Source organism: Ylistrum balloti, unplaced genomic scaffold (genome assembly GCF_031769215.1).
Source record: "Ylistrum balloti isolate Yb309-2 unplaced genomic scaffold, AGI_CSIRO_Ybal_v1 Utg370558, whole genome shotgun sequence".
In the NCBI taxonomy this organism is placed as follows: Eukaryota; Metazoa; Mollusca; class Bivalvia; order Pectinida; family Pectinidae; genus Ylistrum; species Ylistrum balloti.
This window is the reverse complement of record NW_026782351.1, coordinates 70,137-88,631: the sequence shown is the minus strand read 5'-3', so window position 1 is coordinate 88,631 and position 18,495 is coordinate 70,137. Positions and strand designations below refer to the sequence as shown.

The 18,495-nt window shown below is 38.0% G+C and overlaps 1 protein-coding gene across 1 annotated transcript in view; it reads left to right on the top strand.

The window, feature by feature from the left end:
- LOC132556307 (uncharacterized) overlaps window positions 1-17,207 on the top strand; it is a 136,305-nt gene extending 119,098 nt beyond the window's left edge. Inside the window, exons 61-64 of the mRNA XM_060220689.1 lie at window positions 6,317-6,484; window positions 12,063-12,179; window positions 15,225-15,330; window positions 16,763-17,207. Coding sequence (XP_060076672.1) covers window positions 6,317-6,484; window positions 12,063-12,179; window positions 15,225-15,330; window positions 16,763-17,027 — 656 coding nt within the window. The 3' untranslated portion in view covers window positions 17,028-17,207. The remainder of the gene's footprint in view (window positions 1-6,316; window positions 6,485-12,062; window positions 12,180-15,224; window positions 15,331-16,762) is intronic.
- Window positions 17,208-18,495: the final 1,288 nt, after the last annotated feature.

The following is an 18,495-nucleotide window of genomic DNA, read 5'->3' as shown; positions in this document are numbered from 1 at the left end:
TGAGACTGAGGTGTTATAGAAGGATTGGACTGAGGTGTTATAGAAGGATTGAAGGATTGGACTGAGGTGCTATAGATAGGTGAGACTGAGGTGTTATAGAAGGGTTGGACTGAGGTGTTATAGAAGGGTTGGACTGAGGTGCTATAGATAGGTGAGACTGAGGTGTTATAGAAGGGTTGGACTGAGGTGTGTTGATGAGGTGTTATAGAAGGGTTGGACTGAGGTGTTATAGAAGGGTTGGACTGAGGTGTTATAGAAGGATTGGACTGAGGTGTTATAGATAGGTGAGACTGAGGTGTTATAGAAGGGTTGGACTGAGGTGCTATAGATAGGTGAGACTGAGGTGTTATAGAAGGGTTGGACTGAGGTGCTATAGATAGGTGAGACTGAGGTGTTATAGAAGGGTTGGACTGAGGTGCTATAGATAGGTGAGACTGAGGTGTTATAGAAGGGTTGGACTGAGGTGTTATAGAAGGGTTGGACTGAGGTGTTATAGAAGGATTGGACTGAGGTGTTATAGAAGGGTTGGACTGAGGTGTTATAGAAGGATTGGACTGAGATGTTATAGAAGGATTGGACTGAGGTGTTATGGAAGGATGAGACTGAGGTGTTATTGAAGGATTGGACTGAGGTGTTATAGAAGGGTTGACATTGAGGTGCTGAGGTGTGAGGTGTTATAGAAGGGTGGAGAGATAGGTGAGACTGAGGTGTTATAGAAGGATTGGACTGAGGTGTATAGATAGATAGGTGTTATAGACTGAGGTGTTATAGAGACTAAATGTTATGGTTGGACTGAGGTGCTATAGATAGGTGAGACTGAGGTGTTATAGAAGGAACTGAGGTGCTATAGTAGTTATAGAAGGGTTGGACTGAGGTGCTATAGATAGGTGAGACTGAGGTGTTATAGAAGGATTGGACTGAGGTGCTATAGATAGGTGAGACTGAGGTGTTATAGAAAGATGGAACTGAGGTGTTATAGATGGGTGAGACTGAGGTGTTATAGAAGGATGGAACTGAGGTGTTATAGATAGGTGAGACTGAGGTGTTATAGAAGGGTTGGACTGAGGTGCTATAGATAGGTGAGACTGAGGTGTTATAGAAGGGTTGGACTGAGGTGTTATAGATGGGTGAGACTGAGGTGTTATAGAAAATGACATTGAGGTTTTACAGAAGGATGGGACTGAGGTGTTATAGATAGGTGAGACTGAGGTGTTATAGAAGGGTTGGACTGAGGTGCTATAGATGAACTGAGGTGTTATAGAAAATGACATAGATGGTGAGACTGAGGTGTTATAGAAGGATTGGACTGAGGTGTTATAGAAGGATTGGACTGAGGTGCTATATAGAAGGTGTTATAGACTGAGGTGTTATAGAAGGATTAGGTGTTATAGATGGATTGGACTGGGGTGAGACTGAGGTGTTATAGAAAATGACATTGAGGTTTTACAGAAGGATGGGACTGAGGTGTTATAGAAGGATGGAACTGAGGTGTTATAGATGGGTGAGACTGAGGTGTTATAGAAAATGACATTGAGGTTTTACAGAAGGATGAGACTGAGGTGTTATAGAAGGATGGAACTGAGGTGTTATAGATGGGTGAGACTGAGGTGTTATAGAAAATGACATTGAGGTTTTACAGAAGGATGAGACTGAGGTGTTATAGAAGGAGACTGAGGTGTTATAGAAGGGTTGGACTGAGGTGCTATAGATAGGTGAGACTGAGGTTTATAGAAGGGTTGACACTGAGGTGTTATAGAAGGATGAGACTGAGGTGTTATAGAAGGATTGGACTGAGGTGTTATAGAACTGGGTGCTGAGACTGAGGTGTTATAGAAGGGTTGGACTGAGGTGCTATAGATAGGTGTGACTGAGGTGTTATAGAAGGATTGGACTGAGGTGCTATAGATAGGTGAGACTGAGGTGTTATAGGACTGAGGTGCTATAGATAGGTGAGACTGAGGTGTAGAAGGGATTGAGACTGAGACTGTGTTATAGAAGGATGGACTGAGGTGTTATAGAGGTGTTATAGAAGGGTGGACTGAGGTGTTATAGATAGGTGAGACTGAGGTGTTATAGAAGGATTGGACTGAGGTGCTATAGATAGGTGAGACTGAGGTGTTATAGAAGGGTTGGACTGAGGTGTTATAGATAGGTGAGACTGAGGTGTTATAGAAGGGTTGGACTGAGGTGTTATAGATAGGAGGTGTTATAGACTGACTGAGGTGTTATAGAAGGATGATAGACTGAGGTGTTATAGAAGGATTGGACTGAGGTGTTATAGCAGGGTGAGGATGTTATAGAAGGATGGACTGACTGAGGTGTTATAGATAGGGGTGAGACTGAGGTGTATATAGAAGGATGGACTGAGGTGCTATAGAAGGGTGAGACTGAGGTGTTATAGAAGGGTTGTACTGAGGTGCTATAGATAGGTGAGACTGAGGTGTTATAGAACGACTGGTATGTGTTGCTATAGTTTGGTTAGACTGATGTGTTATAGAAGGATGGGACTGAGGTGTTATAGATATGTGAGACTGAGGTGTTATAGATATGTGAGACTGAGGTGTTATAGATATGTGAGACTGAGGTGTTATAGAAGGATGGGACTGAGGTGCTATAGATAGGTGAGACTGAGGTGTTATAGAAGGGTTGGACTGAGGTGTTATAGATAGGTGAGACTGAGGTGTTATAGAAGGATTGGACTGAGGTGCTATAGATAGGTGAGACTGAGGTGTTATAGAAGGATTGGACTGAGGTGCTATAGATAGGTGAGACTGAGGTGTTATAGAAGGGTTGGACTGAGGTGCTATAGATAGGTGAGACTGAGGTGTTATAGAAGGGTTGGACTGAGGTGCTATAGATAGGTGAGACTGAGGTGTTATAGAAGGATTGGACTGAGGTGTTATAGATAGGTGAGACTGAGGTGTTATAGAAGGGTTGGACTGAGGTGCTATAGATAGGTGAGACTGAGGTGTTAGAAGGATGTTATAGAAGGGTGTTATAGGACTGAGGTGTTATAGATAGGTGAGACTGAGGTGTTATAGAAGGATTGGACTGAGGTGTTATAGATAGGTGAGACTGAGGTGTTATAGAAGGATTGGACTGAGGTGTTATAGAAGGGTTGGACTGAGGTGTTATAGAAGGGTTGGACTGAGGTGTTATAGAAGGGTTGGACTGAGGTGTTATAGAAGGGTTGGACTGAGGTGTTATAGAAGGATTGGACTGAGGTGTTATAGAAGGGTTGGACTGAGGTGTTATAGATAGGTGAGACTGAGATGTTATAGAAGGATTGGACTGAGGTGTTATGGAAGGATGAGACTGAGGTGTTATAAAGGTATGAGACTGAGGTGTTATAGAAGGATTGGACTGAGGTGTTATAGATAGGTGAGACTGAGATGTTATAGAAGGATTGGACTGAGGTGTTATTGAAGGATGAGACTGAGGTGCTATAGTTGGACTGAGGTGTTATAGAGGGTTATTGGACTGAGGTGTTATAGAGGGATGGACTGAGGTGTTATAGCAGGGTGGGACTGAAGTGTTACAGAGGTGTTACAGCAGGGTGGGACTGAGGTATTATAGCAGGGAGGGGGGCTGAGGTGTTGAAGAAGGATGGGACTGAGATGTTATAGAAGGGTTGGACTGAGGTGCTATAGATAGGTGAGACTGAGGTGTTATAGATAGGTGAGACTGAGGTGTTATAGAAGGGTTGGACTGAGGTGCTATAGATAGGTGAGACTGAGGTGTTATAGAAGGGTTGGACTGAGGTGCTATAGATAGGTGAGACTGAGATGTTATAGAAGGGTTGGACTGAGGTGCTATAGATAGGTGAGACTAAAATGTTATAGAAGGGTTGGACTGAGGTGTTATAGATAGGTGAGACTGAGGTGTTATAGAAGGATTGGACTGAGGTGCTATAGATAGGTGAGACTGAGGTGTTATAGAAGGATTGGACTGAGGTGCTATAGATAGGTGAGACTGAGGTGTTATAGAAGGGTTGAACTGAGGTGCTATAGATAGGTGAGACTGAGGTGTTATAGAAGGATTGGACTGAGGTGCTATAGATAGGTGAGACTGAGGTGTTATAGAAGGGTTGAACTGAGGTGCTATAGATAGGTGAGACTGAGATGTTATAGAAGGGTTGGACTGAGGTGCTATAGATAGGTGAGACTGAGGTGTTATAGAAGGGTTGGACTGAGGTGTTATAGATAGGTGAGACTGAGGTGTTATAGAAGGGTTGGACTGAGGTGCTATAGATAGGTGAGACTGAGGTGTTATAGAAGGATTGGACTGAGGTGTTATAGATAGGTGAGACTGAGGTGTTATAGAAGGGTTGGACTGAGGTGCTATAGATAGGTGAGACTGAGGTGTTATAGAAGGATTGGACTGAGGTGTTATAGATAGGTGAGACTGAGGTGTTATAGAAGGATTGGACTGAGGTGTTATAGATAGGTGAGACTGAGGTGTTATAGAAGGGTTGGACTGAGGTGCTATAGATAGGTGAGACTGAGGTGTTATAGAAGGGTTGGACTGAGATGTTATAGAAGGGTTGGACTGAGGTGTTATAGAAGGATTGGACTGAGGTGTTATAGCAGGGTGGGACTGAAGTGTTACAGCAGGGTGGGACTGAGGTGTTACAGCAGGGTGGGACTGAGGTATTATAGCAGGGGTGGGGGGGGACTGAGGTGTTGAAGAAGGATGGGACTGAGATGTTATAGAAGGGTTGGACTGAGGTGCTATAGATAGGTGAGACTGAGGTGTTATAGAAGGATTGGACTGAGGTGCTATAGATAGGTGAGACTGAGGTGTTATAGAAGGGTTGGACTGAGGTGTTATAGAAGGGTTGGACTGAGGTGCTATAGATAGGTGAGACTGAGGTGTTATAGAAGGGTTGGACTGAGGTGTTATAGAAGGGTTGGACTGAGGTGTTATAGAAGGATTGGACTGAGGTGTTATAGCAGGGTGGGACTGAAGTGTTACAGCAGGGTGGGACTGAGGTGTTACAGCAGGGTGGGACTGAGGTATTATAGCAGGGAGGGGGGCTGAGGTGTTGAAGAAGGATGGGACTGAGATGTTATAGAAGGGTTGGACTGAGGTGCTATAGATAGGTGAGACTAAGGTGTTATAGATAGGTGAGACTGAGGTGTTATAGAAGGGTTGGACTGAGGTGCTATAGATAGGTGAGACTGAGGTGTTATAGAAGGGTTGGACTGAGGTGCTATAGATAGGTGAGACTGAGATGTTATAGAAGGGTTGGACTGAGGTGCTATAGATAGGTGAGACTAAAATGTTATAGAAGGGTTGGACTGAGGTGTTATAGATAGGTGAGACTGAGGTGTTATAGAAGGATTGGACTGAGGTGCTATAGATAGGTGAGACTGAGGTGTTATAGAAGGATTGGACTGAGGTGCTATAGATAGGTGAGACTGAGGTGTTATAGAAGGGTTGAACTGAGGTGCTATAGATAGGTGAGACTGAGGTGTTATAGAAGGATTGGACTGAGGTGCTATAGATAGGTGAGACTGAGGTGTTATAGAAGGGTTGAACTGAGGTGCTATAGATAGGTGAGACTGAGATGTTATAGAAGGGTTGGACTGAGGTGCTATAGATAGGTGAGACTGAGGTGTTATAGAAGGGTTGAACTGAGGTGCTATAGATAGGTGAGACTGAGGTGTTATAGAAGGATTGGACTGAGGTGCTATAGATAGGTGAGACTGAGGTGTTACAGAAGGATTGGACTGAGGTGCTATAGATAGGTGAGACTGAGGTGTTATAGAAGGATTGGACTGAGGTGTTATAGATAGGTGAGACTGAGGTGTTATAGAAAGATGGAACTGAGGTGTTATAGATGGGTGAGACTGAGGTGTTATAGAAAATGACATTGAGGTTTTACAGAAGGATGGGACTGATGTGTTATAGAAGGGTTGGACTGAGGTGCTATAGATAGGTGAGACTGAGATGTTATAGAAGGGTTGGACTGAGGTGTTATAGATGGTTGGGACTGAGGTACTTCCTCAATTTGACAAGAATGTTTTAGAAGAGTGGGACTGCAGTGTTAGAGATGTCAGGTTGTGGTCAAGAGCCAATTGCAAAGCATCAAGTATTTTATAATTGTTTACCTTTATATGAGTTTTTAAAAAAAATCAAAACTGTTGCCCACTTCTAAATTACAAAAATCAAGTCTAATGGCAAACATCCTCCTCTGATCAAATAAATTTTTCTACAAATTGGGTGTTTGGTATGAAAACCTTTTTAATTGTTGGTTTACCAAGTGCCTCAATGTCAATACTATGATAGTAAAATATTGTTTGGTTTTCTGTAGAATCCTGTGCTGCTGGAACATATGAAAGTTCAGGAACATGTGTTGATTGCCCTGCCAACCAATATCAAGATTTACCTGGACAAACCACATGTAAACAATGCAGTGCGACAAGCACTATCGCAATCTATACCTCTGGAACCAGATCTACCATGGCGTCACAGTGTGTCTGTAAGTATATATACCACTAGGTCCATCTTTACCTCAGTGTCACAGTGTCTAAGTAAGTATATATACTCAACAAAAAAAGAAAGGTTAACATGTTTCCTTGGCGAATACCTGTAAATGAGTGAAAACAAAATGATGTTTGTGCAATATTAGAAAATGGTAATGTTTTACATTACAAAATCCAAGGGGGTTACCAAAATCATTCAAGCGTGAAAGTCTGTATTAGCGAAAGAGCTGCACAAGGTTTTCTGCGACTAACTTGTATCTTCGCTTGAATTTCATAAACATTCAAACTGACAACTGTTCCTTAGGTCCTTAGGACTTAGAAATCACCGAATCTTGCTATCTAGCAACGTTATTGATATGCCCTGGCTGTCACAAGTACAGAGAGAAAGGGCTGTAGGCATGATCCAGGCTGGGGAGTCTTGCCATCGAGTTGCACAGCATTTTGGTTGCAGTGTTAAGACAATTTACCAGTTCATAAGTCGTTTAAACCAAACTGGGTCAACATCCGATCATCCTCAAGGTGGCCAACCCTGTAAACCGACTGCCAGGGATGACCGTCGTATACGATTGATACACTTGCGCAATCGATTCGTAACCGCAGTAGAGACTACAAGGACATTGTTTGGGCGTCGTGTGTCTCCCCAAACAGTCCGCAACAGGTTGAGGGCCTACCAATTGAAAGCATGGCGTCCCTACACTGGACCCAATTTGTTGCAACGTCACCGTAATAATCGGCGTAGCTGGACCCCTGTTCACCGTTGTTGGGCCTTACGACAATGGAACAATGTTCTGTTTTCAGATGGAAGGCACAAAGTGTGGAGGCAACGAGGGCAGCGTTTTGCGAAATGCTGCATCGCAGAACGGGACTGCTTTGGCGGTGGAAGTGTATTGATTTGGGGTGGTATTTGTGGGGGGACTTGTACCAGGCTTGTTGTGTTAAATGGTAATTTAACCGGCATTCGATATCAGGACGAAATTTTAAGACCAGTGGTTCTGCCATTCTTAAGACGCCATGGCGTTGGCGCCATTTTTCAACGGGATAACGCACCAGGGCACACCAGTCGCGTCAGCAGAACTTTCTTGCGGCAGAATAACGTACAGGTGTTAGATTGGCCATCTAAATCACCTGATTTGTCACCGATTGAGCATGTCTGAGACGTTCTTGGGTGACGCGTGAGAAAACGTCAAAATCAGCCGTCAAATTTGCAGGAGCTGGCCCAAGCCTTGATCGCTGAATGGAACAACATCTCTCCTCGAATTATCTGCCGGTTTATGAGTTCCATGCGATGACGCTGCAATGCTGTTTACTTCGCAAACAGTGGCCATACCGGTTACTAATGGTGTTACTTTTGAAATTGACCCCAATGTCCTTTACAGTCAAATAAAATCAACTGAACGCAAAGTTTTATAATGAACCATGACTGCAGTTTTATCAGAATTGATCAATTACTTTATTCGTACATGATTGGTAAGGATTTATGAAGGGGTTAATTCATTAATCACAGAATAAAGTAGTGTTACCTTTCTTTTTTTGATTAGTATATATATTACTGGATCTCTCAGTGTCTCTATAACTTTATATACCACTAGATCTATTTCTACCTCAGTGTATCAGTAACTTTATATACCACTAGATCTATTTCTACCTCAGTGTCAGTGTATCAGTAACTTTATATACCTCTAGATCTATTTCTACCTCAGTGTATCAGTAACTTTATATACCACTAGATCTATTTCTACCTCAGTGTCAGTGTATCAGTAACTTTATATACCTCTAGATCTATTTCTACCTCAGTGTATCAGTAACTTTATATACCACTAGATCTATTTCTACCTCAGTGTCAGTGTATCAGTAACTTTATATACCTCTAGATCTATTTCTACCTCAGTGTATCAGTAACTTTATATACCACAAGATCTATTTCTACCTCAGTGTCAGTGTATCAGTAACTTTATATACCTCTAGATCTATTTCTACCTCAGTGTATCAGTAACTTTATATACCACTAGATCTATTTCTACCTCAGTGTATCAGTAACTTTATATACCTCTAGATCTATTTCTACCTCAGTGTATCAGTAACTTTATATACCACTAGATCTATTTCTACCTCAGTGTGTATCAGTAACTTTATATACCTCTAGATCTATTTCTTTATAACTTTATATACCACTCTATTTCTACCTCAGTGTATCAGTATCTATTTCTACCTCAGTGTCACAGTGTATCAGTAACTTTATATACCTCTAGATCTATTTCTACCTCAGTGTATCAGTAACTTTATATACCTCTAGATCTATTTCTACCTCAGTGTATCAGTAACTTTATATACCTCTAGATCTATTTCTACCTCAGTGTATCAGTAACTTTATATACCACAAGATCTATTTCTACCTCAGTGTATCAGTAACTTTATATACCTCTAGATCTATTTCTACCTCAGTGTATCAGTAACTTTATATACCTCTAGATCTATTTCTACCTCAGTGTATCAGTAACTTTATATACCTCTAGATCTATTTCTACCTCAGTGTATCAGTAACTTTATATACCACTAGATCTATTTCTACCTCAGTGTATCAGTAACTTTATATACCTCTAGATCTATTTCTACCTCAGTGTATCAGTAACTTTATATACCTCTAGATCTATTTCTACCTCAGTGATCTATTTCTACCTCAGTGTATCAGTAACTTTATATACCACTAGATCTATTTCTACCTCAGTGTATCAGTAACTTTATATACCACTAGAACTATTTCTACCTCAGTGTATCAGTAACTTTATATACCTGGAGATCTATTTCTAGATCTATTTCTACCTGTCAGTGTATCAGTAACTTTATATACCTCTAGATCTATTTCTACCTCAGTGTATCAGTAACTTTATATACCTCTACTATTTCTACCTCAGTGTCAGTATAACTTTATATACCTCTAGATCTATTTCTACCTCAGTGTCACAGTGTATCAGTAACTTTATATACCTCTAGATCTATTTCTTCCTCAGTGTATCAGTAACTTTATATACCTCTAGATCTATTTCTACCTCAGTGTCAGTGTATCAGTAACTTTATATACCACTAGATCTATTTCTACCTCAGTGTATATCAGTAACTTTATATACCTCTAGATCTATTTCTACCTCAGTGTCACAGTGTATCAGTAACTTTATATACCTCTAGATCTATTTCTACCTCAGTGTCAGTGTATCAGTAACTTTATATACCTCTAGATCTATTTCTACCTCAGTGTATCAGTAACTTTATATACCTCTAGATCTATTTCTACCTCAGTGTCACAGTGTATCAGTAACTTTATATACCTCTAGATCTATTTCTACCTCAGTGTATCAGTAACTTTATATACCTCTAGATCTATTTCTACCTCAGTGTCACAGTGTATCAGTAACTTTATATACCTCTAGATCTATTTCTACCTCAGTGTCACAGTGTATCAGTAACTTTATATACCTCTAGATCTATTTCTACCTCAGTGTATCAGTAACTTTATATACCTCTAGATCTATTTCTACCTCAGTGTCAGTGTATCAGTAACTTTATATACCACTAGATCTATTTCTACCTCATTGTCTACAGTGTATCAGTAACTTTATATACCTCTAGATCTATTTCTACCTCAGTGTATCAGTAACTTTATATACCACTAGATCTATTTCTACCTCAGTGTCACAGTGTATCAGTAACTTTATATACCTCTAGATCTATTTCTACCTCAGTGTATCAGTAACTTTATATACCTCTCAGTTTCTATACCTCAGTGTATGTATCAGTAACTTTATATACCACTAAATCTATTTCTACCTCAGTGTATCAGTAACTTTATATACCACTAGATCTATTTCTACCTCAGTGTATCAGTAACTTTATATACCTCTAGATCTATTTCTACCTCAGTGTCAGTGTATCAGTAACTTTATATACCACTAGATCTATTTCTACCTCAGTGTATCAGTAACTTTATATACCTCTAGATCTATTTCTACCTCAGTGTATCAGTGTATCAGTAACTTTATATACCTCTAGATCTATTTCTACCTCAGTGTCAGTGTATCAGTAACTTTATATACCTCTAGATCTATTTCTACCTCAGTGTATCAGTAACTTTATATACCACTAGATCTATTTCTACCTCAGTGTATCAGTAACTTTATATACCACTAGATCTATTTCTACCTCAGTGTATCAGTAACTTTATATACCTCTATTTCTACCTCAGTGTAAGTAACTTTATATACCACTAGATCTATTTCTACCTCAGTGTATCAGTAACTTTATATACCACTAGATCTATTTCTACCTCAGTGTCAGTGTATCAGTAACTTTATATACCACTAGATCTATTTCTACCTCAGTGTATCAGTAACTTTATATACCACTAGATCTATTTCTACCTCAGTGTAGTCAGTAACTTTATATACCAGTAACTTTATATACCACTAGATCTATTTCTACCTCAGTGTATCAGTAACTTTATATACCACTAGATCTATTTCTACCTCAGTGTATCAGTAACTTTATATACCACTAGATCTATTTCTACCTCAGTGTATCAGTAACTTTATATACCACTAGATCTATTTCTACCTCAGTGTATCAGTAACTTTATATACCACTAGATCTATTTCTACCTCAGTGTATCAGTAACTTTATATACCACTAGATCTATTTCTACCTCAGTGTATCAGTAACTTTATATACCACTAGATCTATTTCTACCTCAGTGTAGTCAGTAACTTTATATACCACTAGATCTATTTCTACCTCAGTGTATCAGTAACTTTATATACCACTAGATCTATTTCTACCTCAGTGTATCAGTAACTTTATATACCACTAGATCTATTTCTACCTCAGTGTATCAGTAACTTTATATACCACTAGATCTATTTCTACCTCAGTGTATCAGTAACTTTATATACCACTAGATCTATTTCTACCTCAGTGTATCAGTAACTTTATATACCACTAGATCTATTTCTACCTCAGTGTATCAGTAACTTTATATACCTCTAGATCTATTTCTACCTCAGTGTATCAGTAACTTTATATACCACAAGATCTATTTCTACCTCAGTGTATCTAACTTATATACCACTAGATCTATTTCTACCTCAGTGTATCAGTAACTTTATATACCTCTAGATCTATTTCTACCTCAGTGTATCAGTAACTTTATATACCACTAGATCTATTTCTACCTCAGTGTCAGTGTATCAGTAACTTTATATACCACTAGATCTATTTCTACCTCAGTGTCACAGTGTATCAGTAACTTTATATACCACTAGATCTATTTCTACCTCAGTGTACCAGTAACTTTATATACCACTAGATCTATTTCTACCTCAGTGTCAGTGTATCAGTAACTTTATATACCACTAGATCTATTTCTACCTCAGTGTATCAGTAAATATGTATCTATATATGTATATCACTGGATCTGTCCAAGGATAGACAATGAAATGTCCTATACAGTTTTCTATTGTCACATAGAAATATAGAAAAATTTCACCACCTGTTTGATAACCAACTTTGAATTATTGTACTTTGCAGCAGTCTGTGTTGTGAATAACGACTATTGTAAAAATGGAGGAACCTGTGTTGCTGACCAGACAGTCTATTGCCAGTGTGGGTCCAGATACTCGGGCACATTTTGTGAGATCAGGAGTGGTATGTAGTATGATTTATCAATAATCAGTGATAAGGAGGAAATTTTTGTCACAGTCCAGAAATTAAATTCTGAAAAGAAAAAAACTAAATAATCAATATCGTCAAATTGAATCATATTTTTTAGCCTACCATCATCAGATGGTTGGCTATTCAAATTGCTCTGTCTCTGTTTTTCGGCCATCCATCTGACTGTAAAAAAAATTTCTTATCGCTATTTCTTGAGAAGTACTGGAAGAATCTTCCTCAAATTGCATATGTAATTTCACCTTGGTCACTAATTGTGCTTGTTTGATCAGAAGAAACAAAATGGCCAACAGACAGCCATCTTGGATTTTTCTCAGTGAAGTTTGCTATTGCTATTTCTTGAAAAGTAAGAGATGGATCTCTCTCAAATTCATATGTGGGTTCTCCTTAGTCCCTAGTTTTGCCCATTCGATTTTTGGACTGATCATTAAAACAAAATTGCAGACAGGTGGCCGTCTTGGATTTTGACTTTGAAAGTTTGTAATCACTATTTCTTGAAAAGTTCTCAATGGATCTTTCTTAAATTTCATATGTCGGTTCCCCTTAGTCACTAGTTGTACCCATTGGATTTTGGGTCTGATCAGAAAAACAAAATGGGGGAAAGGTGGCCATCTTGGATTTGGCAAGTAAATATTATCATCGCTATTTCTGCAAAGGAATGTTAAAATGTCTTATCATTAAGAGCAAAAACAGAAAAAGTAAAAAAAGGGAAAAGGTCCAACTTTCAAGGGGCATATAAAGATCAAACGTAGTGGGTGCCAAAATCCCTCTGGGATCTCTTGTTACAGAATATTCATTACATGACAAAAAATTGTAACATTTAAGATATAATCAATAGTAAAGTGTAAGCAGTATAATACCTTTCATAGTGTATGGTGTAAGTAGTGTCATATCTGTCATAGTGTATGGTGTAAGTAGTGTCATATCTGTCATAGTGTATGGTGTAAGTAGTGTCATATCTGTCATAGTGTATGGTGTAAGTAGTGTCATATCTGTCATAGTGTATGGTGTAAGTAGTGTCATATCTGTCATAGTGTATGGTGTAAGTAGTGTCATATCTGTCATAGTGTATGGTGTAAGTAGTGTCATATCTGTCATAGTGTATGGTGTAAGTAGTGTCATATCTGTCATAGTGTATGGTGTAAGTAGTGTCATATCTGTCATAGTGTATGGTGTAAGTAGTGTCATATCTGTCATAGTGTATGGTGTAAGTAGTGTCATATCTGTCATAGTGTATGGTGTAAGTAGTGTCATATCTGTCATAGTGTATGGTGTAAGTAGTGTCATATCTGTCATAGTGTATGGTGTAAGTAGTGTCATATCTGTCATAGTGTATGGTGTAAGTAGTGTCATATCTGTCATAGTGTATGGTGTAAGTAGTGTCATATCTGTCATAGTGTATGGTGTAAGTAGTGTCATATCTGTCATAGTGTATGGTGTAAGTAGTGTCATATCTGTCATAGTGTATGGTGTAAGTAGTGTCATATCTGTCATAGTGTATGGTGTAAGTAGTATATCTGTCATAGTGTATGGTGTAAGTAGTGTCATATCTGTCATAGTGTATGGTGTAAGTAGTGTCATATCTGTCATAGTGTATGGTGTAAGTAGTGTCATATCTGTCATAGTGTATGGTGTAAGTAGTGTCATATCTGTCATAGTGTATGGTGTAAGTAGTGTCATATCTGTCATAGTGTATGGTGTAAGTAGTGTCATATCTGTCATAGTGTATGGTGTAAGTAGTGTCATATCTGTCATAGTGTATGGTGTAAGTAGTGCCATATCTGTCATAGTGTATGGTGTAAGTAGTGTCATATCTGTCATAGTGTATGGTGTAAGTAGTGTCATATCTATCATAGTGTATGGTGTAAGTAGTGTCATATCTGTCATAGTGTATGGTGTAAGTAGTGTCATATCTGTCATAGTGTATGGTGTAAGTAGTGTCATATCTGTCATAGTGTATGGTGTAAGTAGTGTCATATCTGTCATAGTGTATGGTGTAAGTAGTGTCATATCTGTCATAGTGTATGGTGTAAGTAGTGTCATATCTGTCATAGTGTATGGTGTAAGTAGTGTCATATCTGTCATAGTGTATGGTGTAAGTAGTGTCATATCTGTCATAGTGTATGGTGTAAGTAGTGTCATATCTGTCATAGTGTATGGTGTAAGTAGTGTCATATCTGTCATAGTGTATGGTGTAAGTAGTGTCATATCTGTCATAGTGTATGGTGTAAGTAGTGTCATATCTGTCATAGTGTATGGTGTAAGTAGTGTCATATCTGTCATAGTGTATGGTGTAAGTAGTGTCATATCTGTCATAGTGTATGGTGTAGTGTATGGTGTAAGTAGTGTCATATCTGTCATAGTGTATGGTGTAAGTAGTGTCATATCTGTCATAGTGTATGGTGTAAGTAGTGTCATATCTGTCATAGTGTATGGTGTAAGTAGTGTCATATCTGTCATAGTGTATGGTGTAAGTAGTGTCATATCTGTCATAGTGTATGGTGTAAGTAGTGTCATATCTGTCATAGTGTATGGTGTAAGTAGTGTCATATCTGTCATAGTGTATGGTGTAAGTAGTGTAATATCTGTCATAGTGTATGGTGTAAGTAGTGTCATATCTGTCATAGTGTATGGTGTAAGTAGTGTCATATCTGTCATAGTGTCATAGTGTGTATATCTGTCATAGTGTATGGTGTATATAATCTGTCATATATCTGTCATGGTGTATAGTATTATTAGTGTCATATCTGTCATAGTGTTTAGTGTTGTTAGTGTCATATCTGTCATAGTGTATAGTGTTGTTAGTGTCATATCTGTTATGTTGTATAGTGTTAGTAGCATCATACCTGTCTTAGTCTATTGTGTTAGTAGCATCATACCTGTCTTAGTCTATTGTGTTAGTAGCATCATACCTGTCTTAGTCTATTATGGTAGTTGCATCAAACATGTCTATTGTGTGTATAACATCTTACCTGTCATACATCTGAAACTGTTGATTAATTTTGTATATTGTATTTACAGAACCAGACAACACGGCCTGGATATACATTGTAACAGGAACTATTGGTGGAATAGTGTTCCTTATCATTGTCATCATCATCATTGTGGTGTTCTGCAGGCGAGTAAGGTTGGTAGATCATGAGATATTATCCCTCTTATATACATAGCACGGGTCATAAACATCCCCTACCAATTAAATCAAGCAGACTTTAACGATTGCACAATGTGTGATTCTGTATGTCATTTGCATGTACGGATGCTAACTCGCACCCAGAGAAATATTTCTATTGAAATCTTCACTAGATTATGTTAAGATAGATTTAAACCAATGATTAAATGAAAATTTTGGGATATAATGGTATAATATAATCAGACTGGTCAAGTTTTTATAAGATATTGTTGTCCATGGCATGGCGTTTATTTCAATACTGAATTCTGTCTGATGTGTAAGTCAGTTATCATATCTACAACTGACATCTCTGAAACAATATGGCATATATGTTTATCAAAGCAATTTCTTATGAACTTAGGGATACAAATTTTGTCAAATCACTCTTTATATATCAATATCAAATGTTTCTACTACTGGATAGAGCCCTTTATTTTCCTCATATTGTTTGACCTGTTTATTGTTGAAGGAATGTGATATTGAATTTGTTCATGCAAATTGTGAAGTCATATCATGGTCAGATGTTTTAAAACATTCAAGTAACTATCTACAAAGAGCCACAAGGTATCAAGGAATGACATTTGGATACAATGAAGGTGACAGATTTTAACGTTGAGGCGAGAGGGGAGAGGATGGGCCCAGTAGGGGACATAAAGCAAATTCCGTAAAATCCTAATCCTCCTGTAGGACTGATCGAATTTCTCTCATTTGGTCTGAAGTATTCTTGGGCAAAGGGGAATCAGTTTAGTATAAACAGGGTGTCTCTGCCCCCTGGTGTGGAGGGGCGGGCTCAAATAGGAAAGAGAGCAAATTATCTAAATGTTTTCTCTTCATGTATGAATGATTGGATTCTGCTGAAATTTAATGTGAAGCATTCTGAGGCAAAGGGGAATCAAATTTGTGTAGACAGGCTCCTGAAGTAGGAGGGGTGGATGAGGAGTGGGCCCCAATATTGTAAATAAAGCAAATTATTTAAAATTCTCCTTCACCTGTAGGGATTATTTAGTCTGAAGAATGAATGATTTGGCTGATCCCCATAAAGGGAAAGAGGGTTTGGATTCAATAAGAAAGTAGATATGTTCTGTGGTGTTTGCTTGGATATTTAGAATTCCCTTTCCTTTATGTTTTAATGAAGCAATTTTAGCCAAGCAAAGCCAAGTTAGCAATACAGGCTCTAAAAAATGACTAAAATTGATCATTATGATTGAATAACACATAGCAATAATTTGGAATTTATAGTGGACTCTTTGCTTTGGCCAATCAAACATGACATAACAAAACTATGTCAATTGTTTTTATTGAAGGATAACAAAAAAAACAAAACAAAAAAATTGGCCAATGGAAAAGCTTGTTTCATAAAGAATTGAGTCATTACATTATGTATTAACAGCTCTTCGAAGCCCAAGGTTGTGTATGAGAAACGAGAGGCCCCACAAAACAACTATGGATATCAGGGTTATGACAACGTAGGCTTTCCTTACAATTACCCGGTCAGCCAGCAAGGCATGACTCAGGCACTGCCTGAGAGCTACTACCTCCCCTACCAGCAGCCATACCAACAGCCCCGAGCCATAGTCAGTGGACGTCAACGTGGTTTTGAAGTCGATGATGAAAACTCTTCAGGCTACAGATGGACCTCCTTTTCAGAACATTGATTTCTTAAATTACAAATATGTCTTCTGAAGTAATAAAACATTGGATTTGACCATTAGTTAAATGAAGTACAATCATTGAAGATAGCTGAAATTTGAAAGAAGAGGACATTTAAGTTTGTAAAGAGGTATTAAGACATATTTATCTTGTCATTTTCACCAGGTGTTCAAAGTAGTAAGACATTGAAGAAGACTACAAACTGAAATGTCTATGAAATTCTAACACAAAGTGTCTTAGTTTTACAGATTGTGACTTTACTATAGATTTCATTAACAACAGAAACTGCTTTCATTGCCGATCAGGTCCCTCAAATTATTATCATATTCTATGCAAAGCAATCAATGAACTTCAATGTTTTTGGACAGTGGAAGCCTTCATATATATGTGTTTCTTCAGTAAGAAAGCATTTCATCATATTCCATGTACTAACTTGGTCAAAGAATAACATTCACATCAATCTAGTAGTTGTAGCTCTGTATTTTTGCACAAGTACCATTTTCTTTTACGAATACCTTTTCAAAGTAATATAGATCATCTGTATTGACTTTCAAATCTGCCTAATAGTCAGTAAATTTCAAAAAAATTTCACCCCAGTCCCAATAATTATTACCTGTCAATTTTTTTCACCCCAGTCCTATATGTTAAAACAAGTCAAAAAGTTTTCACTTCAGTCCCAATAGTTATTACCTGTCAATAAGTTTTCACTCCAGTGCAAATAGTAGGTATGAGTCACCCAACACCTAATATTCACTTGTAATTGTCAATAACTGGATGATTATGAGAAGTGTTTAGTATGACCACCCCCCCTCCCCCCTCTCATTAAGGTTTCAACCACATTACTGACTTCCATTCCACATTTTTGATTAAGGATGATACCTTTATCATAATCATTACTGTATCAGACTAAGCTGAATTTTTGTAAGAAATTAGTAATGGTTATTGTATTTATATCTACTGCATAAAGACATAGATATATGTTGTAAAACTTTATTTTGATTATGTAGATAAGGTCGACTGTTGTATGTTTGTGTCTTTTTATTCATTATTTCTTTAAAATGTCGATGAAAAAAAAACCAATCACTAATTTCATATGGACCTTTGAATCCTGTCCTTTGAAAATTTTTGATATATTCATACAGCTATTGTGTCCATCGTAATGAAAATCAGGTATGCTTAGCATGCAGTAAGATTTAAATTTTCCAAAACAGTTAAGAGAAATTCATTTGTACATATGCCATTATTTACATATATTTGTTTATATTTAGAGTTTTGACATATAATCAGTAACCTTAGTTTGTATATAAAATCAATGGAGAATGAATGATTATCTATATTATTGCCAAATATGGTGCATCTTCCTCCTTACTAAGTTTAATTGTAAGTACTTATATAGAATGTACAGTCTAATCAACAGATTAAGATCATTTGGTTTTTCATATTATAGTGTATTGCACATCTGTTTTACCTATC